At 46.8% G+C, this 25,283-nt stretch overlaps 1 protein-coding gene across 1 annotated transcript in view; it reads right to left on the reverse strand.

Annotated features, from left to right (window-relative positions):
* Positions 1-23,829: 23,829 nt before the first annotated feature.
* The window catches only part of LOC141145209 (uncharacterized), a 140,363-nt gene continuing 138,909 nt past the window's right edge, over positions 23,830-25,283 (reverse strand). The window contains exon 12 of the mRNA XM_073631705.1: positions 23,830-25,043. Within this exon, the coding sequence (XP_073487806.1) occupies positions 24,729-25,043 (315 nt within the window). The 3' untranslated portion in view covers positions 23,830-24,728. The remainder of the gene's footprint in view (positions 25,044-25,283) is intronic.

The raw sequence follows: 25,283 nt of genomic DNA on the forward strand, positions 1-25,283 counted from the left end.
TCACGTGGTAGGCAGTGGCATGGTTATTTGGGGAAGCATGGAAAATGGTCAGCTCAGATGGGGGAATGATTAAAAATTTGGGCTAATATTTTAGGGATGTATGATAAAGTTGGAAGCATTCACCAATGCAAAGGCCAGGTGGGGGGGACACTGGGGACAATGGTAGCTGGTATATTTTCGAAATCCTCTTTTGGTGCACACGCAACATTTTTTTGCCGTCTTCGGCCTGCTTCAGATGGTGGAATGTTGAAGGGGAAGTGGCGCTCATGAAGTCGGCAAACAGCCTCAGAGCGAAGGTCTTCTGGGGGGGGGGGGTCTTTGGTAATAGATGAGGGACGTGACAACTTCTTCTATGAATTGTAGGAAGGGGGCGGGGCTTTCTGTGGATTTGGTGTAGACTACGAAGGAATTATAAATGGCCAAATGGATGAGATAAATTGCTACCTTCTTGTACCAGAATCAGGACCTCCTTATCGAAACAAATAGGGCTGAATCATTTGATCATTGAAATCCACCCCCCATGTAGAAATTATAATCTTGGACACATACTGGCTTTTCAATGGGACCTCGTCTTCTTTGAACCTCAATTGTAGTGTCATCATGGATGGTGGACATCATGTGCACGTCCCTTTTATCCTTCCACCTCAAGGCCAGCACTTCATTGCATCTCAATGCTGCTCTTTCTCCCTTCGAAGCTTTTTGTTTGCTAGAGATTGTGGGAAGCCCTTCCTATTTTTTCTGGAGGTTCCGCAGGCCAGGGTTTTTGCATTGTATAAGTGTTTGAAAAGGGGCAGGCTGGTGTAGAAGTTGTCAAGGTATATGTGATATCCTTTGTTCAGAAGTGGGTATGTCAGGTCCCATACAATCTTTCCAATTGTGCCCATGTAGGCCGGGCAATCAGGGGACTGGAGCTGGGAATCTTTTCCTTCAAAAGTGCTAATTTTAAAGGCTAATTTGCATGGTATTGTCCTAAAAAGGGTTTGGGGACCCGGGTCCTGCCCCAGGGGACAAATATCAATGCAAAAAAAAGTTTTAAAAACGGCCGTTTTTTCAAGAGCAGTGATTTTAATGATGCTTAAAGTTAAAAAAAAAAAAAAAAGTGAAATATTCCTTTAAATATCGTACCTGGGGCTTTCTATAGTATGCCTGTAAAGTGGCACGTGTTTCCCGTGCTTAGAACAGTCCTTGCACAAAATAACATTTTTAAAGGAATAAAAGTCATTTAACCACTTCAATACCAGGCACTTAGACACCTTCCCGCCCAGGCCAATTTTCAGCTTTCAGCGCTGTCGCAATTTGAATGACAATTGCGCGGTCATGCTACACTGTACCCAAACAAATTTTTTATCATTTTGTTCCCACAAATAGAGCTTTCTTTTGGTGGTATTTGATCACCTCTGCGGTTTTTATTTTTTGCGCAACAAATAAAAAAAGACCGAAAATTTTGAAAAAAAACAGGTTTTTCCTTGTTTCTGTTAAAACTTTTTGTAAATAAGTACGTTTTCTTCTTCAATGATGGGCACTGATATGGCTGCACTGACGGGCACTGATACGGCGGCACTAATGGGCACCGATGAGGTGGCACCAATGAGGTGGCACTGATGGGCACTGATGGGCACTGATAGGCGGCACTGATGGGCACTGATAGGTGGCACTGATGGGCACTGATAGGTGGCACTGGTATGTGGCACTGATGGGCACTCATAGGTGGCACGGATGGGCACTTATAGGCGGCACTGATGGGCACTCATAGGTGGCATTGATGGGCACTCGTAGGTGGCATTGATGGTTACTTATGGGTGGCACTGATAGTTGGCACAGATGGGCATGGATGGGCACTGATAGATGGGCACTGATGGGCACGGATGGGCACTGACAGGTGGCATGAATGGACACTGATGGGTGGCACTGATGGCACTGCTTGTTTGCAGTGATGCCCCTAAGGGTGGCATTGCTGGGCATCACTGCAACATAATAGTGCCAATCAGTGCCCATTTGTGGCCACTGATTGGCACAGATTTGGCACACTGGGCACATGTGGATGGCCATGGGGTACATACCTGGCCATCCACATGTTGCCCCTTCCCTGGTGGTCCTAGTGGCGATCCCTGGTGGTCCAGTGTGGTGATCTGCGGGGGGGCTGCGCTGATAAACAATCAGCGCAGACCCCCCCTGCCAGGAGAGCCGCCGATCGGCTCTCCTCTACTCGCGTCTGTCAGACGCGAGTGAGGAAGAGCCGATCAACGGCTCTTCCTATTGACAGCGTGATCAGCCGTGATTGGACACGGCTGATCACGTGGTAAAGAGCCTCTGCCGGAGGCTCTTTACCAAGATCGGTGTAGCGGTGTGTCAGACTGACACACCGCTCCACCGATCGCCGCGATGCGCGCCCCCGGGGGCGCGCTGCGGCATGTTATCCTGCTGGACGTCATATGACGTCCAGTCAGGATAACAGAACCACTTCCCGGACGTCAATCCGCCATAGGGCGGGCGGGAAGTGGTTAAAACTGCTTGCGGCTTTAATCTACCCCCAGTCCATTACCAGGCCCTTTGGGTCTTGTATGGATATTAAGGGGAACCCCGCACCCAAATTAAAAAAAGGAAAGGTGTGGGGCCACCAGGCGCTATATACTCTGAACAGCAGTATATAGGCGGTGCAAACAAGACAGGGACTGTAGGTTTGTTGTTAAGTAGAATCTGTTTGTAATTTTGAACTGGTACATTTTTAACGTGTTTAGCTCCAGCAAAAAAAAATCTATTTTAAGCTTTTTGGAAAACATAGGGAAGGGTTATCGCCCCTGTGACATTTGTTTTGCTGTCTGTGCTCCTCTTCAGAAGATTTCACCTCACTTTTTGTCCAAATGACAAATGTTTTTTGAAAATTTGGGGTTTTTAGTGAAACAAGGATTGGTGATAAAGCATTAGTGGAAAGGAGAAATGTTTTTCCCATATTAACTCTTACAGGAGAGAATTTCCCTTCCTAGGGGTAGATTTCATCTCACTTCCTGTTGCCTCCTTCCGTTTGCAAGTAGGAGTTGTTTGTAAGTTGGATTTTTGAAAGTAGGGGCCCGCCCTATATACTCAGCAGAAAAATTGGGCCTTTGGTGGTGGTGGTGGTGCTGGTGCCACAACACTGTAAGTCCTCACAGTTACTCTTAGTGGGCGCAGAAACGGGCCTGCTGAGAAATATTAGATCAAGAATTCTAATTACATGTCCCTGCAACCCCTCACAGATACTCTAGTTGGAGCACAGTGACGAGCCCTGCTGCAAAGAATTGCATCAAAAATTGTAATTACATGCCCCTGTTAAACAGGGGCTGAAAAATTGGGCCTTAGGCACTGGTGCTGGTGCCACAACACTGCAATCCCTCACAGATACTCTAGTTGGAGCACAGGAACTAGCCCTGCTGCAAAGAATTGCATCAAAAATTGTAATTACACGCCCCTGTTAAACAGGGGCTGAAAAATTGGGCCTTAGGCACTGGTGGCGGTGCCCAGAACCAAAAATGTTCTTACAAGCTATCAGCATGATCATTGAGGAGGAAGAGGATAATTACTCAGCATAACAGGATAGTCACTCAGCATCAGCATAGGCAGTCTTTGAAGGGATATGACATTTAAAAAAAAAATATTCGGTTACATCAGCATCAGGTGCTTGGTAGCTGGTGGTGATCCAAGACTGATTCATTTTTATGAAGGTCAATCGATCGACCGAGTCGGTGGACAGACACACCCTGTGATCGGTTACAAAGCCTCCAGCAGCACAGAACGCTGGATGCAGGACAGGCCAGTAGCTCAATTACATACTGTGCAAGCTCTGGCCAGTGATACATCCTCAAGACCCAGTAACCCAGAGGATTTTTGGTGGGAAAGGTGTCCAAGTCAGATCTTGCCCCTAGGTATTCCTGCATCATGTAAAACAGACGCTGGCGATGGTTGCTGGAACCGATCATACCTTGGGGCTCTGGACTAAAAAATTGTCTGAACGCATCGGTCAGACGGCCACCTTCTCCACCGCTCCTTCTTTGACTGACCGAAGCCTCAGCAACACGTTGTCCAGGAACAGGAGTTTGTAACCTCCCAGTCTCTGGGAATGTGTTGCACAGACCTTTCTGCAAGGCCTCCCGAAGATGTTTCATCCTCTGCTCCCTCTGCGATGGCAAGATAAGGTCCGCAACCTTACTCTTGTAACGTGGATCAAGGAGGGTTGCCAGCCAGTATTGATCCCTCTCCTTGATACCACGAATACGAGGATCCTTCCGCAGGCTTTGCAGGATCAGGGAGGCCATGCAGCGTAGGTTTGCTGAGGCATTCAGTCCGGAATCCTCTGGGTCACTAAGGACGACATGATCCGCAGCCACCTCCTCCCAGCCACGTACAAGTCCATGGGTTTCTTGGGACTGTAAATGATCCCTTAAAGACTGCTGCTGATGCTGAGTGCAAGACTCCACCTCCATGCTGACACAATCCTCCTCCTTCTCCTCTTCCTGTGTGATCAGCGGGCACGCAGGAACACTATCCGGATAAAGGGGGCCTTGAGAGCTAAGGAAATCCTCCTCTTCCTGCCTCTGTTCTGCCTCAAGTGCCCTGTCCATTATTCCACGCAACGTGTGCTCCAAAAGATGGATAAGGGGGACAGTGTCACTGATGCATGCGCTGTCACTGCTCACCATCCTTGTGGCCTCCTCAAATGGTGACAGGACAGTGCATGCATCCCTGATCATGGCCCACTGGCGTGGGCAAAAAAAACAAGCTCCCCTGACCCTGTCCTGGTGCCATAGTCGAATAGGTACAAATTGATGGCCCTCTGCTGCGTGTGCAGCCGCTGCAGCATGGCCAATGTTGAGTTCCACCTGGTGGGCATGTCACAGATTAGGCGGTTCTTGGGCAGGTTAAATTCCTTTTGGAGGTCTGCCAGCCGAGCACTGGCATTATATGACCGGTGGAAATGCACACAGACTTTCCTGGCCTGCCTCAGGACATCCTGTAAGCCCGGGTACCTGCCCAGGAACCGCTGCACCACCAAGTTAAGGACGTGAGCCAAACAGGGCACATGGGTCATTTGTCCCTGTCGGAGGGCGGAGAGGAGGTTGGTGCCATTGTCGCAAACCACCATTCCTGCCTTAAGTTGGCGTGGCATCAACCATCTCTGAACCTGCCCCTGCAGAGCTGACAGAACCTCTGCCCCAGTGTGGCTCCTGTCCCCCAAGCACACCAGCTCAAGCACCGCATGGCATCTTTTGGCCTGCGTACTTGCGTAGCCCCTTGAATGGTTTCCGAGGACAAAGCACAGGAAGAGGCCATGGAGGAAGAAGAAGAGGAGGGGGTGGAGGAGAGAGGTGTGTCAGAATCACCAGTAGTGGCATTTTGGAGGCGTGGTGGCGAAACAACCTCCAACACTACTGCACCTTGTCCTGCATCCTTCCCAGCTGCCAGCAGAGTCACCCAATGCGCCGTGAAACCTAGGTAACGTCCCTGTCCATGCCTGCTGGACCTTGAGTCAGCGGTAATATGCACCTTACCGCTGACCGCCCTGTCCAGTGAGGCCAAGACATTGCCTTCCACATGCCGATAGAGAGCCAGAATCGCCTTCCGTGAGAAAAAGTTGCGTTTGGGAACCTGCCACTGAGGAACCACACATTCCACAAACTCACGGAAGGGGGCAGAGTCTACCAACAGAAAAGGTAGCAGGTGAATTGCTAGCAATTTTTCCAAGCTAGCATTCAAGCGCCGGGCATGTGGATGGCTGGGAGCGAACTTCTTTCTGCGGTGCAGCAGCTGGGGCAGGGAAATTTGCCTGGTGCAATCTGACGTCGGTGTACCGATAGCAGATTGCCCGCAAGTACTTGGCTGTGAGACACCTAAATCTACACCTTCATTCCTCTCAGTGCAGGTCTCAGAGAGGACTGAAGGTATAGTGGGGTTGGAGATCCCAGCTGATGAGGAGCAAGGAGAGGTCCTCTTTGTTCTTTGGTGTGGGTCTTTTAGGTACGCTTGCCAACGTATGGCAGGTCAACATATGTCTTATCAAGCATGTGGTGCCCAAGCGGGAGATGTTTTGGCCACGCGAGATACGCTTGAGACATATGTTGCAAATAGCAGCGGTGCGATCTGATGCACTCGTCTCAAAAAAGGCCCACACCAAAGAACTTTTGGAATAACGCGCAGAGACAGCAGCGCCCTGCACATGCGGAACTCTGCGGTGTGATGCAATCAGTGTGCTGCCCTTAGGCTGGCCCCCGGAGGGCATCCTGCCTCGTTGGTGATGTGCCTCCTCCTCCTCTCTCCTATCAGGCACCCACGTTGAGTCAGTGACCTCATCATCCCCTCCCTCCTCGTCACTGGAGCAAACCTGGCAGTATGCTGCAGCAGGAAAGAACATAACTGCCAGATTGCTGTCCTTGTTGGGCACCCCCTCTGTCCATGCTCACGTTACTGGCTTCATCTAGCTCAGTATCATCATCAGAGCCTTCAAAATGCTGGGCATCCTCCTGGAGCATGTACCCAACACTGTGGTCAAACAGTTCGAGGGGGACTCCTCAGGAGGACATGGTGGGGCTAGGGAAGGAGTCACTGATGCCAATGAGCCAAGGGAAGAGGCCGCGTTGGCAGCTGCTTTGCCAGACAAAGTACCCTGAGCCTGGGTGAGAGAGGATGAGGAGGATGAGGACGGCTTGGTCATCCACTCGACCAAGTCTTCCGCATGTTGCGGCTCAACACGGTACACAGTACAGTAACTGGAAATACTTCAATGAGCCTACACAAGCACCTGGCTGCAGGTAGCTTTACTGTAGGTGAGACTGCAGGGTACACAGTACAGTAGCTGGAAATACTTCAATGAGCCTACACAAGCACCTGGCTGCAGGTTGCTATACTGCAGGTGAGACTGTGCAGGATACACAGTACAGTAGCTGGAAATACTGTAAAAACACCTGCCTGCCTGTCAGTATATTAGGAAGAAAAGAACAGGATCTAGCTAAACTGAATACAGTGTACGTATATATATATATATATATATATATATATATATATACACACAACACTTGGGATGCATATATATACACAATACACTGTAACTGCAGCTAACTGACTCGATCTGCCTACTCTATCTAACTTAAATCAAATGACATTGTCTGTCTCTCTCTCTCTCTATCTCTCTATCTGAACACGCTACACAGGGCCGCCTTGCAGGCGGCCTTATATAGTGTGGGGTGTGTACTAAACCACCTGAGCCATAATTGGCCAAAGCCTCCTTGGCTTTGGCCAATTACAGCTCTCTGTTCAGACAGCGCTATGATTGGCCAAGCATGCGGGTCATAGTGCATGCTTGGTCAATCATCAGTCAGCAATGCACTGCGATGCCGCAGTGAATTATGGGTCGTGATGTGCCACTCGAATTTGGCGCGAACGGCCCATATCGTTCGTAATTCGGCAAACGACCGAACACACGATGTTCGAGTCGAACATGGGTTCGACTCGAAAACGAAGCTCATCCCTAATTATTATCCTTCTATTTTTCTGTTTACATTTTTAGAATATGCTATGGTAACTCTGTGTCATAAACCAGATGTGACCAGAACTGTGTGACTACAACATAGTGAACCAGACATAAATAGGTGAAAGTAAGTTTATTAAGGAAAATGCATATGTGAACACACCACCAATACAGAGTGAACAACCAAACAAACAGTTATATTAAAGTACATATTTGGGGGGCACACCCTACAATGCGTTTAAATTCAAGATGGTGCTGCTATAAGACCTACAAACAGTACAAAATATTTTACAGCGCACACATACAAGAATGACATTTCCTGCAAGGCTAGTTAAAAACACCTGAACATATTAAAAAAATACGGGGGTTTGGTCACACTATATGGTCATATAGTGCTAAGCCCACTTACTGCGACAAAGTACCGCGAATTAGTGGGTCCTACTCTAGTAATAGAATGGAAGATCCTTTGTCTCAACCATGGGAGCTAAACTCCTCTATGTGGGAGAACTGAAGGGGATACATCCTATACACTGGTGGCCACTAAATAAGAAGTAATGAGGAGGGGGAGGGGTGCTCCAGCCCCAAAAAAACCTGGTCAGGGTCTATTCCAATATACAAGTACATATTTGGGGGGCACACCATACAATGCATTTAGCTCCCATGGTTGAGACAAAGGATCTTCCATTCTATTACTAGAGTAGGACCCACTAATTCGGGGTACTTTGTCGCAGTAAGTGGGCTTAGCACTATATGACCATATAGTGTGACCAAACCCCCGTATTTTTTTAATATGTTCAGGTGTTTTTAACTAGCCTTGCAGGAAATGTCATTCTTGTATGTGTGCGCTGTAAAATATTTTGTACTGTTTGTAGGTCTTATGCCCCGCACACACGATCGGATTTTCCGACAGAAAATGTGCGATCGGAGCGTGTTGTCGGAAATTCCAACCGTGTGTGGGCTCCATCGGACTTTTTCCATCGGATTTTCTGACACACAAAGTTTGAGAGCAGGCTATAAAATTTTCCGACAACAAAATCCGTTGTCTGAATTTCCGATCGTGTGTACACAAATCTGACGCACAAAGTGTCACGCATGCTCAGAATAAATAAAGACATATAAGATAAGATAAGAGGGAAAGGTTTCTTCACAGTAAGAGCTGTGAAAATGTGGAATAGACTCCCTCCAGAGGTGATTCTGGCCAGCTCAGTAGATTTAAGAAAGGCCTGGATTCTTTCCTAAATGCACATAATATAACTGGGTACTGACATTTATAGGTAAAGTTGATCCAGGGAAAATCCGATTGCCTCTTGGGGGATCAGGAAGGAATTTTTTCCCCTGCTGTAGCAAATTGGAGCATGCTCTGCTGGGGTTTTTTGCCTTCCTCTGGATCAACTGTGGGTATAGTATTGGGTATAATGGATTGTACAATATTTTTTTTTTTTTTATGGTTGAGCTGGATGGACTTGTGTCTTTTTTCGACCTGACTAATTATGTAACTATATGTAACTATGTAAGATGAAAGCTACTGGCTACTGCCCCGTTTATAGTCCCGACGTACGTGTTTTACGTCACCGCATTCAGAATGATCGGATTTTCCGACAACTTTGTGTGACCGTGTGTATGCAAGACAAGTTTGAGCCAACATCCATCGGAAAAAATCCTAGGATTTTGTTGTCGGAATGTCCGATCAATGTCCGACCGTGTGTACGGGGCATTATAGCAGCACCATCTTGAATTTAAATGCATTGTAGGGTGTGCCCCCCCAAATATGTACTTGTATATTGGAATAGACCCTGACCAGGTTTTTTGTGGGCTGGTGCACCCCTCCCCCTGCTCATTACTTCTTATTTAGTGACCACCAGTGTATAGGATGTATACCCTTCAGTTCTCCCACATAGAGGAGTTCAGCTCCCATGGTTGAGACAAAGGATCTTCCATTCTATTACTAGAGTAGGACCCACTAATTTTGGGTACTTTGTCGCAGTAAGTGGGCTTAGCACTATATGACCATATAGTGTGACCAAACCCCCGTATTTTTTTAATATGTTCAGGTGTTTTTAACTAGCTTTGCAGGAAATGTCATTCTTGTATGTGTGCGCTGTAAAATATTTTAAACAGTTATATTAAACCAACCAGCATATGTAGCAAGAGGGAGTACCAGAATCGTAGTCAAGCCAGGCCGGGGTCATAAACAGGGAATTAGTAGCTGGGAAGGGAGATAAACAGGACAAGAGAGGATGGATGGATCACAGGAGGGATGGGTCAGGTACAAGCCTCAGGGTCCAGGGTCCAGGTAACAGACAGGAAACAGGATCAACAGGTTCCAGGAATCAGGCTTCAGATTCAGGGATCAGGAATCAGAGTAACAGGATGCAGGTCAGGGCTCAAGGACAATACCAGGGCAACATAAGTGTGCAATTGCCGGGTATTTATACTGCAGCTCTGCTAATTAAGGTCAGGTGACACCTGTCTGCAGAGGGGAATACCTGCTCCATACTGCCAGGATTCCTCCGCTGGTGGACGCCAGTACTGCGGCCCAAAAGGTGACAGAATACTTGCAGGAAAGAGCTCTTCTGACAGCTTTGAACTACCAGGAGACACCTGCTGGTGGACCTCAGTACTGCAGGGACAGCAGGAACATGCACATCAAGCTGGGCAGCAGGCACATCAAGCTGGGAAACAGGCACATCAAGCGGAGCAGCAGGTACAGGCACTTCAAGCTGGGCAGCAGGCACTTCAAGCTGGGCAACAGGCACATCCAGTGGAGCAGCAGGTACAGGCACTTCAAGCTGGGCAGCAGGCAATTCAAGCTGGGCAGCAGGCACAGGCATTTCAAGCTGGGCAGTAGGCACATCAGACTGGGCAGCAGGCATGGGCACTTCAAGCTGGAACACTGGCACCTCCGGCTGGAACACTGGCACCTCCGGCAGGAACACTGGCCCCTCTGGCTGGAACACTGGCCCCTCTGGCTGGAACACTGGCCCCTTCGGCTGGAACACTGGCCCCTCCGGCTGGAACACTGGCCCCTACGGCTGGAAGGCGGGTACCAGGACATCGAACTGGATAACAGGCACTGGGACGTCAGACTGGATTGGATTAGCTGGTGCGGAGGCAGGTTGGGTTACTGGCAGGATCGTCTTGGTTGGAAAAAACTTTCGTTTTTTCTTTGGCTTAGCCACTGAAGCTCTGTAGGTAAGGGGTGCAGCAGACTGGAGAGGAGGATTGGGATATGGTAGAGAAGAGGTAACAGTAGCTGGGGGAAGTTCCTGTGGGTTTTTAGGCAGCTGAGAAAAGGCAGGTGGGTTGAATGCAGGATAGGTACAGGGAGCAGAGCCCGGATATGAGTATTTGGTTGGGAGCTGCGTATACTGAGCTGCAACTGAGGTTGACATGGGTGATGGGGAAACATACATTTGGGTAGGCTGGTGTTTGGTGGCAGAGGTGGTTTGTTTGGCTGGAGCTGATTGCATCATGTCAGACCATGCTGAAAGTATAGGTTGTACAAACTGTGCTTTTAAATATCCCTGTCTAACAAAAGACTGAGCAGACACAATGCACTCAGCAATCACCTGTGGGGAACAGGCTGAGTAGTGCTCACAAAAATTGGCTGGATCATCTTCAAAAAGCCATACTAGGGATCCAACCTGATTCATATCAAAAGGAGGAGTGAAATCATCACGGCCCTCTGGAATACAGGGCAGGGCCAGCTCAGTACAGATCTTGATCAAAGGCTGCACCTTCACAAACAATATATAACCCTGATTGACCAGGGAGTGAGCCAAACGTATAGTTGCAAACAACTGGTCAAAGCCTGGCGGCAATAATCACCACTTTCAGATGCCAGCAGAGAAAAATAAATAACCTCATCGGCATTCATGTTTGCAACCAAACTGAGTCAAAAATGGTTCCCCTGTGCAGCCACTTCTGGTCAGGGATGGCCCTGGTATTCTGTCATAAACCAGATGTGACCAGAACTGTGTGACTGCTTAAGAGTGAACCAGACATAAATAGGTGAAAGTAAGTTTATTAAGGAAAATGCATATGTGAACACACCACCAATACAGAGTGAACAACCAAACAGTTATATTAAACCAACCAGCATATGTAGCAAGAGGGAGTACCAGAATCGTAGTCAAGCCAGGCCGGGGTCATAAACAGGGAATCAGTAGCTGGGAAGGGAGATAAACAGACAAGAGAGGATGGATGTATCACAGGAGGGACGGGTCAGGTACAAGGCTCAGGGTCCAAGGTCCAGGGTTCAGGTAACAGACAGGAAACCGGATCAACAGGTTCCAGGAATCAGGCTTCAGATTCAGGCTTCAGGTTCAGGAATCAGGAATCAGGAATCAGGAATCAGGAATCAGAGTAACGGGATGCAAGTCAGGGCTCAAGGACAATACCAGGGCAACATAAGTGTGCAATTGCCGGGTATTTATACTGCAGCTCTGTTAATTAGGGTCAGGTGACACCTATCCGCAGAGGGGAATACCTGTTCCATACTGCCAGGATTCCTCCGCTGGTGGATCCCAGTACTGCGGCCCAAAGGTGACAGAATACTTGCAGGAAAGAGCTCTTCTGACAGCTCCGAACTGCCAGGGGACACCTGCTGGTGGACCTCAGTACTACATGCCAAATGATCGATATTACCAGCAGAGGAGACCTTTCCTGACACTCTGCCTCACCTTGAACGCCCCTGATGAAGGGACCCCAAGCGCCCTGAAACGCGTTGGGCTGAATGTCTACAATTACCACGCATTAATGATATAGTTTTTGTATACTTGTTGTTGTTTTTAACCTACCTGATTTTCGGTGGTGTTTGCACCTGAATAATTTTATACTTTCTCTTATATATCAATAAAATGTAACTTTTAATTAGACCCCCCCCCCTTTTTCCTTGCTGCCTGAAAAGTCCTATCGTTTATCCGGGGGATATTTGCTCCTTTACATATTGTATCTGGGATTGGCAACCTCTAGCCCCCCTTTTTCTCGGTGGATCTCTTTAATCGAAAAGGGTACTAGGGACTCATCGACACATATATTCTGATCGGGGACATAGAGTTCTGCAAATTGTTGGGAAAGGAAATTTATCAGTGGGCGAAGTTTATATAATTTGTCGTAATTTGGATGATTGCGGGGAGGGCACTGGGTGTTGTCACTAAAATGAAGAAAGCGCATAATCATTTCGTATTGGGACCTGACCATTATGGCAGAATAAATGGGCATGTTGTGGATGGGGTTGGAGGACCAATAGGCATGTCCTTCATTAATTTTGTAAGCCCCATGTTTAGGGTGAGGCCCATAAACAATTTGAACTCCTCCAAATTCAGATCTCTCCACTCAAACAGACGGGCATATGATGATTGGGGGTTGTTGGCAATATACTGCTGGGCATATAAATTTGTCTGGTCCACAATGAATTGCAGCAAAGTGTCGGGCAAAAACAGATGAAAGCAATCAATCTCTGAGAAATTTTGGGTGTTGGCCTGCACACCTGGCTGTGCTGTGAAAGGGGGAATAATTGATGATCCCGAGTCGGATGGCAGCCATGTTGGGTTGGCAAGACCACCTGGCATATATGTGGAGGAACTGGCTCTGGCTCTTTGTTGATTCACTATACTCAATCCGTTCAAATTCCAAATTTGATTCGGAATCAGAATTGGAATCTGATGAGAACTCCCCGTTGCTCTCATCAGTCATGGAGAGGATCTGGAACGCCTCCTCACTGTTGTAAACTCTTTTGGACATGAAGCTGATGGCTGTGTGACAGGTGGCAGGTGACGGTCACTGATGGGCTGTACGATGGGTGGCAGGTGACGTTCACTGATAGGTGATGATGGTGTGACAGGCAATGGTCACTGATGGATGACAGGCCACGGATGGTGATGGGTGATGGTCACTGATGGGTGATGGTCACAGACGAGTGACAGACCATGGTCACTGATGGGTGATGGGTGCACCGCTGACGATCACTGATGGGTGACAGGAGATGGCTGACGGTCACTGATGGGTGACGGGTAATGGCTGACGTCACTGATGGGTGACGGGAGATGGCTGATGGTCACTGATGGGTGACGGGTGATGGCTGACGGGTGATGGTCACTGATGGGTAACGGGTGATGGCTGATGGTCACTGATGGGTGACGGGTAATGGCTGACGTCACTGATGGGTGATGGGTGATGGCTGACGGTCACTGACGGATGATGGCTGATGGGTGATGGGTGCACCGCTGATGGTCACTGATGGCAGTCTCTTATGTGACAGGTGCACTTTATGGGGTGACTGTGGTGACTGTTGGGTGACAGATGACAATGGGGGGGCTGATGGGTGACGGGAGATGGCTGATGGTCACTGATGGGTGACGGGTGATGGCTGACGGGTGATGGTCACTGATGGGTAACGGGTGATGGCTGATGGTCACTGATGGGTGACGGGTAATGGCTGACGTCACTGATGGGTGATGGGTGATGGCTGACGGTCACTGACGGATGACGGCTGATGGGTGACGGGTGCACCGCTAATGGTCACTGATGGCAGTCTCTTATGTGACAGGTGCACTTTATGGGGTGACTGTGGTGACTGTTGGGTGACAGATGACAATGGGGGGGGCGATGGGACAAGTGTTGTGCTTGGTGCAGTACAATACAGACACAGATCAGTAACTCACTGCTCCTGGCTCTTCTCTCCTCACACTGGAAACGGTGTGTGAGGAGAGAAGAGCTGGTAACAGCTAGTTACCGCTCTGTGTTTACATTTAGTGATCCTTTCACAGCCGATCACGTGGTAAACAGCCGCCGGCCAATGGCTGTTTACCATCGTCGGTGACAAGCAGTGTTCCCGGGAACACGCCACCACCGACATGCATGCGCAGCACGCTCGCGATGGCGTGCGCCGTGAACAGTGGGGTGGTACCATCTGTAATCGGTCGTGACTTCATCATGGCCGATCACGTGGTAAACAGCCATGCCCAATGGCTGTTCACCCCCCTCAGTGGCGAGCGGTGTCTCGTGACACGCCGTCACCGAAGGTACAGGGATGCACGCACATGATCGTGCGCAATCCCTGTTTAAAGGGCAGGGCGTAATATGACACCCTCCCAGAACGGGCGTCATATGACGGATGGCGGGCGGCAAGCGGTTAATAGAAAACACCAGTTGCCTTTCACTGGAAACATTTGTTAGTCCAGTCCTGGAAATCTGCATCTGCTTTACTATTAATTTCCCTAAAAATTGGGTTCCTGCATCTAGATGCGCCAAATGAATCTAGATGCGCGACCGCTTTGTATGTGAGATGCGCAACTGCTGTGTGCGTAGAGGTATGTACCCGTGGCGCATATCTGGTTCTTGGAAGCAGTGGCCAGCACACAGGAAGTTGCTTGTAATGCTGCTAATTTCTTCCCACCACCATGCCCCACTCACTGTTCTCTGAGGAAGAGATGATCCTTATTTGCAAATTAAGATCATTTTTTATTTATTTTTACATGGGGTGGTGTTTGTGTGAGTCATGTGTGTATGTCTAAATGATTTGGCCTCAAAACACACACCTACTTCCTGTGTACAGATTCAATTCCAGGCCAATGTATATTGCTTCCTGCTTCAGTGTGTGTGTGTGTGTGTGTGTATATATATAGATATTTAGATATATCTATAGATATATCTATAGATGTAGGTTCTTGTGTCCACCAGCAGAGAGAAGTTGGGTAGATGCCACACTCCCAATTCTGGAGGCATAATAATGGTCTAGCACAGGGGTCTTCAAACTACGGCCCTCCAGTTGTTCAGGAACTACAATTCCCATCATGCCTAGTCATGTCTGTGAATTCCAGAGTTTTACAATGCCTCATGGGATGAGTAGTTCCGCAAAAGCTGGAGAGCTGTAGTTTGAAGATTCCTGATCACTCTAGCATGTCTTGAAAAAAGGTGTTTTTTCAAATGCCTTGTATAATGTCCAAGAAATATCGTTAGGAAAATACAAGTGGGTCATGGCACATCTACATTCCAAATTTGGCACTTAAGATGGTCATGCACTATGCAATCTGATTGGCCAATTTCTGTACAACTCGATATTTAGGCAAAATAGGTAATATGAAGACGCTCTTGAAAAATTAAATCAAAATATAGGAAATCAAACAGGCTCTCGACCTTTAACCTAATTTATTTAATAAAAAAATGTATTTTGGAGTGTATGGTCACCTTTAAAGAGCAAGATCTGAAAATATGAATTTATTGGGTTTAGAAACACTTCTCTGTTCTTTGTAATGGATTGAAAGATTTGGGTAAAATAGAAAAAAACACATTTCAAAGATATATTAGTGACAAGTGACAGGAATGAGATTAGCATCAAAAGGGTTAATTAACTGAGTACCCCTACTAATTTCCTAACAAGACACATCCAATGAGATGAAATGAACCAATTTTATTGGGCGTGCGCTATTATCAATGAGAAAACCGCAGTTACCCTAGTGCCGTTGCAGTTTACATATTTATTATTGTTATTTGCGCTTCAATGTACGCCGGTTTGCATGTTCAATTAATGACTTTTTCGGCGCACCAGTTAATGTATTAACTGGTGCAGTGCCTTCTTCTTAGTAAATCACCCCCTTGGTGAGTCTTTTGAAGACTTATTTTTTTTGCTACAAGTTTTTAGAAAATGCGGAATGAAATGAAATATATATATATATTTTTTTTTTACACAAAGTTGTCAATTTAATAAGATATTTCAAACACACCTCAAAAAACATTCTGCTTGTCAACTATGGGGTTTTAGGGGTGACCCAGGTGGTAGGCACCCTAAGGAAAAGGGCAGCACACACAGTGGTTGAAATGCAAAGTTATATTGATAACATTTCCAGAAGCAGTAACAGAGTGTTTCCAACAGTTTGGAACTAGCGGTAACACTTGCAGCAGTATGCAGGACTTGCAGGTGTAGAGAATGATGCACAGAGGCTGGCTGCACCTGTTGCAGAAAGCAGCTGAGAGGCAGTGCTGTAAGCGGAAGTAATGGAAAGGTTCCCCAAAGAGGTCTGTCGATAGACAAGTTCCTGTCCCCAACCTAGCCACATGCCAAAGGCATGCCTTCTGCAGTGAGCCAGTAAGCTCTGCCATCACTAAGGATGCCCGAGAATGGACAGCAACCCAACTGATCAAAAGTACAGAGGCCAAAGAGGAAAGAGAATTCCTCCTGTCCTCCACTCTCCCTGCAAGGTGGTTGCAACAGTGCCCCCTGTGCAAGGAGGTCAACCTGCACCTGCCTACACTTCTTTCCCCCTCTTTGACAAACGTAGTCCTCAGCATCGACTCTCACAAAACACAATAAAGTGAAATGCAACAGTGTGAACAGATGGTCGAATGAAATGAGCACAATAAAAACAAGCAGTGCGCTATACAATATAATCAGAATATTTGGCCAGCTGCCATCCCCGGTAACATAGAATAGGGTGTTGACCCTCACTGGAGTCCTCCAGCTCGATGTCTGGATTGCCAGTTACTAGAACTTGCTCAGGAGCCTCAGGAGCTTAGATGTTATCACGGGTAGGCATATGACCCTCACCTGGGCCCTCATTAGTGTCCTCACAGGAGTCCACAATTTCTTCAGGACTCTTGGGACTCTCCCAGACCTCTGCCGGGCGTTCTTGCAAAAGCACAGAAGCAGATTTATCTTCAGGCCTGGGATCATCAATGGGAATCACATTGAGGGGTGGCAGATACCACTCAACTGGAACATCTTGAACATGAGGAATGTCCAAAGGATTAAAATCCTGAGAGTCTGTAGAGAGCTTAACGGGCCTGTCTCTGCCCAATACACAGACCCTTAGTAGATTCTGGTGGAGATATTTCCTGTTGGCTTCAGGGCCCTCCATATCATATACTGGGAGCAGTAGAAATGGCTCTTTCTCTACTTCTCAGTTTGCCCCCCCACTTTAAAACTTTGGGTTTTTCACCAACACCCAGTCCAGATGTTGGATATGGTCCTCAAAGGTTTTGGAAAAAATGATAATGTTATCCAGGTAGATCAGCATCATTTCAAAGTTATAGTCTCCTAAGCATTTCTCCATCAGTCTTTGGAAGGTGCTGGGGCGTTACTCAGCCCAAATGGCATGCTATTGAACTTGAACAGCCCTAGCAAGGTGATAAAGGCTGTCTTTTCCCTGTCCAGGTCTCGCACTGGGACTTGCTAATGTCTGCTACCCAAGTCCAAAGTGGAGGAATAACAGACCTGGCCCAGTGCCATGAGGGACTCTTCTACCCTAGGCAGTGGGTAGGCAGCCCGATTGGGTACAAGCATTATACTTGCAATAGTCCACACAGAACCATAAACTACCATTCTTCTTGTGAACCAAGACCACATGGGTGGCCCACGGACTACGTCTCTCCTTAATTATCCCGCTCTGCAACATATTTTGAATCTTGTCTTTGACCTCTTGCCACAGAGCAGGGAGTATATGCTGGTACCTCTCCCAAATTGGAGGGGTACTACCTGTGTGGATGGGGTGGTCTATAACCTCAGTGCACCCATAGTCCTCAGGATCATCTACAAAGGTTAGCAGGTGTTTCTCCAGTTGCTGATGAAAAAGGTGTTGCCGTGGCAAAGAGTAGTCCTGCAAGGGGATGGCTAGTTGGTCCAACGACTGCTGATACTTGTTAGCATCCAAAGGGATCATGGCAGCTTGAAGTGGGGCACAAATAGCTTCTACTGCCGGCAGGGAGCCCATGATAAAGTGTTTGGGCACCACATAGAGGTCTGCAAAGATCTTGTGGCTCAGAAGTTGAAAAGGGGCTGTCCCCAGGTTGATAAGTTGAATTAGTGCCCGGCAGGGTCGGTGCGAGGATTTTTGTCTACTTAGGTGACAGTGGCTTCCGCATCCTCTTGTGGCCACTGCTTCTACCACTATATCACTGATAGCGAGAGAAGGCTGAGACCTCAGCCATTCTTGCATGTAATATTTTGCAACTTATCCTATATTAATTTTTTTTCTGTCTTGTTTATATCTACTTTTACCTAGTAATCCTATAAATAACACACCATGGGCGGGTCCAGACTCTAGTCTCAGGGGGGGCACTGCCAGAAAATAATTTTTTTTTGTGAGCAATTTATCGGGGAAATGGCTGGTGTTGGTGCTTCAATCATCCTGGCACCATGGTTGATATGGTGTCAGGGTGATTGAAGCGCATTATTTCTATTATTACATTGCCATATAAAATGAAATAGTTCAACTCACCATAATGCAAAATCAGTGGGAGCCCTGAGTGTGTCACTTGCCATCCTCGCCTGCCACCAGATGCGGATTGTCACTTGCCACGTCACCTAACAGAAGTTGCGGATTATCATTTGCCACGTCACCTGCCACACGTTGCGGATTGTCACGTGCCACGCCACCTGTCACCAGATGCAGATTGTCATTTGCCACATCACTTGCCAAGTCGCCTGTCACCAGATGCAGATTGTCACTTGCCACATCACCTGCCACATGTTGCGGATTGTCACTTGAAAACGTCCCCAGTCACCAGATGCAGATTGTGACTTGCCACGTCACCTGCCACAAGTTGCAGATTGTCACTTGCCACATCACCTGTCACCAAATGCAGATTGTCACTTGCCATGTCACCTGCCACAGGTTGCGGAATGTCACTTGCCACATCACCTGCCACATGTTGCGGATTGTCACTTGCCACATCACCTGCCGCAAGTTGCAGATTGTCACTTGCCACGTCGCCTGTCACTAGATGCAGATTGTCACTTGCCAGGTTACATGCCACATGTTAGGGATTGTCACTTGCCACGTCACCTGCCACAAGTTGCGGATTGTCACTTGCCAACGTCACCTGTCACCAGATGCAGATTGTCACTTGCCACATCACCTGTCACACGTTGTGGATTGTCACTTGCCTGCTACAATTGTCACTTGCTGTGTCACTTTCCTGCTAAGGTGGGGATTGTCTCTTGCTGTGTCCCAGAGTGAAGTCAGGCAGCAGATAGATAATGTAATCTTTCTGCTGCCCGTGTCTGCCCACACAGTGGGGGCAGAACTGCAGGGATGCAGGGCGGGCGCTGGGCGAGGTGAGAGACGATGTAATCTCTTTGCTCCCCACCCGCCGGCCCACTGATTGGCCAGCTGCCTGCTCACCAACCGAGCCGTCTGCCCAATCACCCACTGAGCCGCCCAGCTGCCTGCCCGCCGAGCTGCCCACCCACTCACCCACCGACCCGCTCGCTTTCTCACCCGCCCACCAAGCTGCCCGCTCACCTCATCCGCTGCTCACCCGCAACTAATTTCTCGGGGGGGGGGGCAATTGCCGCCCACGTCACCCCCCCAATCCACCCCTGGAACACACTCCCTGTTCTAGGATAGTTAAAGGAGTTGTAAAGTCTCTAGGTTTTTCACCTTAATGCATTCTATGCATTATTAGTGAAAAATCTACTGTGCTGCAGCTGCTCCCCAGAGCACCCCTTTTTCTTACCTGAACTCGATCGTACCAATATCGAGGAAGAGCCCAACAGCTCCAGCCACTGTCTCGGGTTCTCACTGGATAAATTGATAGCAGCAGGAGCCATTGACACGGGAGCCAGGGGGCGGGGCCGAGTCCTGCTGTCTGTGTCAATGGTTGCATGGAAAGTGACTCTCCGTGGGGGCACTTGATGAAGAAGCCAGGAGCACTGCTGGGGGAATGCAGAAAAGGAGGATCGGGGCTGCTCTGTGCAAAACCCTTGCACAGAGCAGGTAAGTATAACATGTTTGTTATTTTAAGAAAAAAAAAAGAAAGAACCTTTACAATCACTTTAAGCTCACTCCTCTACCACTGTATCTATGGATGGAGCCACGATTGTCACCCAGGCTGGACTTTAACCACTTCAGCCCCGGAAGAATTTACCCCCTTCCTGACCAGAGCACTTTTTGCGATTCGGCACTGCGTCGCTTTAACAATTGCGCAGTCGTGCGACGTGGCTCCCAAACAAAATTGACGTCCTTTTTTTCCCACAAATAGAGCTTTCTTTTGGTGGTATTTGATCACCTCTGCGGTTTTTATTTTTGCACTACAAACAATAAAATAGCGACAATTTTGAAAAAAACGCATTATTTTTTACTTTTTGCTATAATATCCCCAAAAAAATATTTAAAAAAACATTTTTTTTCTCAGTTTTTTTCTCAGTTTAGGCCGATACGTATTCTTCTACATATTTTTGGTAAAAAAAATCACAATAAGCATTTTATTGGTTTGCGCAAAAGTTATAGCGTTTACAAAATAGGGGATATTTTTTTGGCATTTTTATTAATAATTTTTTTTTTACTGGTAATGGCGACGATCAGCGATTTTTTATTGTGACTGCGACATTATGGCGGACACATCGGACATTTTTGACACATATTTGGGACCATTGTCATTTATACAGCAATCAGTGCTATAAAAATGCACTGATTCCTGTGTAAATGACACTGGCAGTGAAGGGGTTAACCACTAGGGGGCGGAGTTAAGTCAGTACTAGGAAGTGTTTTCTTACTGTAGGGGGGGATGGGCTAGCTGTGACATGTCACTGATCTCTGCTCCCGATGACAAGGAACAGAGATCAGTGACACTCTCACTAGGCAGAACGGGGAGATGCTTGTTTACATCAGCATCTCCCCATTCGTCCTCTCCGTGAGGCTATCGCGGGTATCCCCGCGGCGATCGAGTCCGCGGGACCCGCGACCTGACTCACGGAGCTCCCGATCGAAGCGTGCCGCCGGCGGTGCGCACGCAATGGCACGGCGGAGAATTCAATGGGACTTACAGGTACGCCCATTTGCCCAGCCGTGCCATTCTGCCGACGTACATCGGCGTGCGCCGGTTGGGAAGTGGTTTTTTAAAAAATTTGCAATAACTTCCAAATTTTTAGGATAGGCTTTTGGGATGTATCCCCTTCATAAAGGTCCAAGCAGTACTAATACCCAAAGTTTCAGCAAAATGTTACATAAGGACCCCTTACATTGATCAGTTTTTGATGCGGTTTTGTTACCTAAAAGGCCCTTACTTTAACATTCTGCTAAAGCTTTGTATATTAGTACTGCTTGGACCTTGAAGAAGGGGGAACACTCTGAAAGCTTGTCCTAAAAATTTGGATGTTAGTGCAAATAAAAAAAGTGACAGTACTCAATTGTTCTTGCTTCAATTGCACTAATATGGCTACAATCACCTCAAGCAGTAGGAAAATGACATTTTATGCTTCCAGTATATATGCCATAGTTTGTAGATGTTAGGGCTCCTTCACACGGATGTGTCCGTGTACGGAGCCCGCTCTGCTCAGCGGGGGATCGCTCCGTTGATCCCCGCTGAGCAGGCAGATGACAGGGCCGTCGCTGCACAGTGTAGAGTCCGTCGTCACCCGATCCGATCCGAAAACGGATGGAAAAGTAGGTTTTTCCTCCGTCAAACTTTTTCGGATAGGAGCGGGTCGCATGTCAGCGGACATGTCACCGCTGACATCCGACGCTCCATAGACCTCCATGGAGTGTCCGTTTAGGTCCGCCTAAAAAACTGACAGGTGGACCTGAACGGATCGGCCGTGTGAAAGAGGCCTTATACCTTTCATGCCCACCAATTAATACACACTTATTAGGATTTTTGTTACCAAAAGCATGTAACAGAATACATTATGATTTTTTGATTTTTTTTATTGGATATGTTTTATAACAAAAAAGTAGAAATTATTGTTATTTTTTCAAAATTTTCTCATTTATATAATAAAAAAATGAAAAACCCAGAGGTGGCCAAATACCACCAAAAGAAAGCTCTATTTATGTGACAATATTGATATTAAATTTAATTTGTGTACAGTGTTGCAAGATTGCGCACTTGCCAGTTAAACTAGTGCGGTGCTGAATAGCAACAAATGGCCTAGTCATGAAGGGGGTAACACCTTCTGGAGGTCAAGTGGTTAATTATTGTTTCACAAACTGTGTACACTGGTCTGAATAGAGCTGGGAGGGGAGTGGGTCAATGCTCTAATCCAAAACGACTCAAAGCCTATTATATTGCAGCTGGCCAATCAATAGATGAGGTGGCTGCATTTGTTTTCTTTTCTTTTAGGCTTTTTTCCCTTCTGTTTTCACCTGGTTATCTGGCCAGTATCATGCCTACTGTTTTAGAGTGTCTCATCTCTGGATGAAGGTGCACAGGGGCACCTTTGGAAATCAGCATTGCTAATCTGGGGATAGGGGAATGTAAGATGTACTAGCAGATTTAAATACACTTACAAACTGAAGGCAAACTCCAGCTCAGACTTTATAAGCAGTTACAACAAATAGCTTTTTCTGGGGATAAAGGTTTTCACATAAATAAAAGCTTATCATTGTAAGCACCAATGTCAGTGGTAAATGGTTTGTCTCCTCCCTCTAATTGCTACATCAGCACTAGAACTTTTAAAAAACAACAGACCTACTGACTGGATCACCAGGTGAAATTAAAGGAAAGAAAGCGTAGAAAAGAAAATTATATGTTATATGATAAATTGTTTCTTTTGGGTTTAACACTGCTTTAAGTTGAATTTGTACATTTCAGCCAGGTCTATTAAACTCTTTAAACAGCAGGTGTTGTTCACCAAACCAGGAAAGGGTAGACAGATAAAGATGTGAAAAAAGAGCCTAAAGATCCACCTGCTGCCTGTATATAATACAAGAGAGTCATATGCTAAGCTTCATGATAAACACCTTACTAAAAAAATAGAATTAAGTTAACAGTTCGAGCCAAGCAAACATTCCGAATTTGCGGGGCGCTTGTGGGACGTTCACCCTCCTAGCTCCCCACAATGCACTGCACTTTGCATAGTGCATAGCTGGTTGTTAAGGAGTGGCACTGCGTCCGTGACAATGGATGAGTCATCAGCTGTCAATGGGCTTCCCCGATGACAGCTGAATGAAAAAAAAAACATTACCGGGAATAGAAAAAAGTGAATCTATACAAAGCCCTTTGGGTCTGGTATTTATTTTAAGGCCCCCCAAACTCCATATCAGACCCTTATCCGAGCATGCAGCCCAGCAGGTCAGGAAAAAGGTGTGGACAAGCGAGCACCTCCCACCTCCTGAACCATACTAGGACATATGCCCTCAACATGAGGGGGTGCTTTGGGGCTGCCCCCCACCCCAAAGCACCTTTTCCCTATGTTGATGGGGACAAGGGCCTCTTTAGGCAACTCTGGGCAGTGGTTGTTGGGGTCTGCGGGCAGGAGGCTTATCAGAATCTGGAACCTGGATCCCTACCCCCTCCCCTTATGTGAATGAGTATTGTACTCATTCACCAAAGAGAAGTGTCAAAAATAAATAAAGACAGGAGGCAGTTTTTGAAAAGTCCTTTATTAAAAAAATTAAAAAACCAATGTGCCACGATGTAGATTCATCGTCAATCACGATGCCTGCTGCACCACCAGTCCCGATAAAAGAAAAAAAAAACGCTCCCCCCGCAACAAAGGCTAACCGCTGAATGCCTGCTCCGTCATTTGACAGTTCTTAAGTAGGTAAGGGACAGCCCTACCTGGTGGCACCGCCCCCTTTTGACTTCACTGACCCAGCATGCATTTGACCTGCTGGGCTGCAACGCTGTTTTTTTTACATTTTTGTATTGCCGGCAATAGTATTGTATTTCCGGCAATTTAAATGTAATTTTTTTTTCTTTATAAATGTCAGTTGTGCTGCAGGTTCTATGCACGGTACAGATGCATCACTTTAAAGGCAGACTAAGGGGACCTCCCAGGCACAACATTTAACGGAATTTTTTATTTTTATTGTTTCACTTTAAGCATCATTAAAATCACTGCTCCTTGCATTGATACCTCAGGCAGTACCCGGGCCCCCATATCCTTTTTATGGCCAATAACAATAACTTAATAGGGTTCGTGGTTCGTGTCCAAACTTTTGCGATGTGCAAGAGCTCTGGCGTGAACCGAACCGGGGGGGGGTATTCGGCCCAATTCTATAATCAACATTTTACTTTTTTGTTCTAATAAAAATGAAAATATATGCAAAACCATTTTACATTCCATTTAAAGGCTAATAACACCCAACTCTGAATAGTTGGTGTTAAGCATATGAAAGCACATGCTGCACAATGAGTATGCCTCTATTCATAATTCTGTTACTCTCAGTTCAATTAAACTTTCACTTTAAACTAGCTAAATACATTCTGTGCAGTCCATGCAGTTTTTTTTTTCAAACCCTAAACCAGATGTAAAAATCAACATGCATTTGATCAGTTGCATAAGGTATAATCAATATACAGAGGAAGATGAATTTTCTGGTTGCAAAAGTGTTGGACAAGAAGTCTGTAAAGGTTTTTGTGACAGCAGGGTAGAGTATACACAAGGCAAAGGGCTAACAGCCTGCACAGTAGAGTATACAGGTACAGCCGAAGGTTTAAAATGAGCCAAGGATCCCAAAGAAGCTGAAGGTCTTGGTGCAGATGACAGTTTCCTTAGAGGTAGAGACTGGTCTAATTCTGAATATATGGGTGCAGTCATATCAATTTCGCTTTCTTTATACGTCCTCTTTGATTTCTTTGTATCAGAGATGTCATTATTCGCCCACTAAGAAGAAGCAAAGAATGTGTTTTATGTAATGAGGCCAAAATGCAATTATTATTTCTAGCCAATAAGGGCTCCATCTGCAAAAAAAAAAAAAAAAAAAAACAATCTCCCAAGAAGGCCTCTTACACCTCCTGTTACATTACCTTAATTATACAATTAATACAAAAGGAAAAAAGAAACCCAAATGGCTGCATAATGCTGTCAAACCTGGAAGATCAAATTCAAAGGCCACCCTGTCAA

This window comes from Aquarana catesbeiana, linkage group LG01, assembly GCF_042186555.1.
Source record: "Aquarana catesbeiana isolate 2022-GZ linkage group LG01, ASM4218655v1, whole genome shotgun sequence".
NCBI classification, from domain to species: domain Eukaryota; kingdom Metazoa; phylum Chordata; class Amphibia; order Anura; family Ranidae; genus Aquarana; species Aquarana catesbeiana.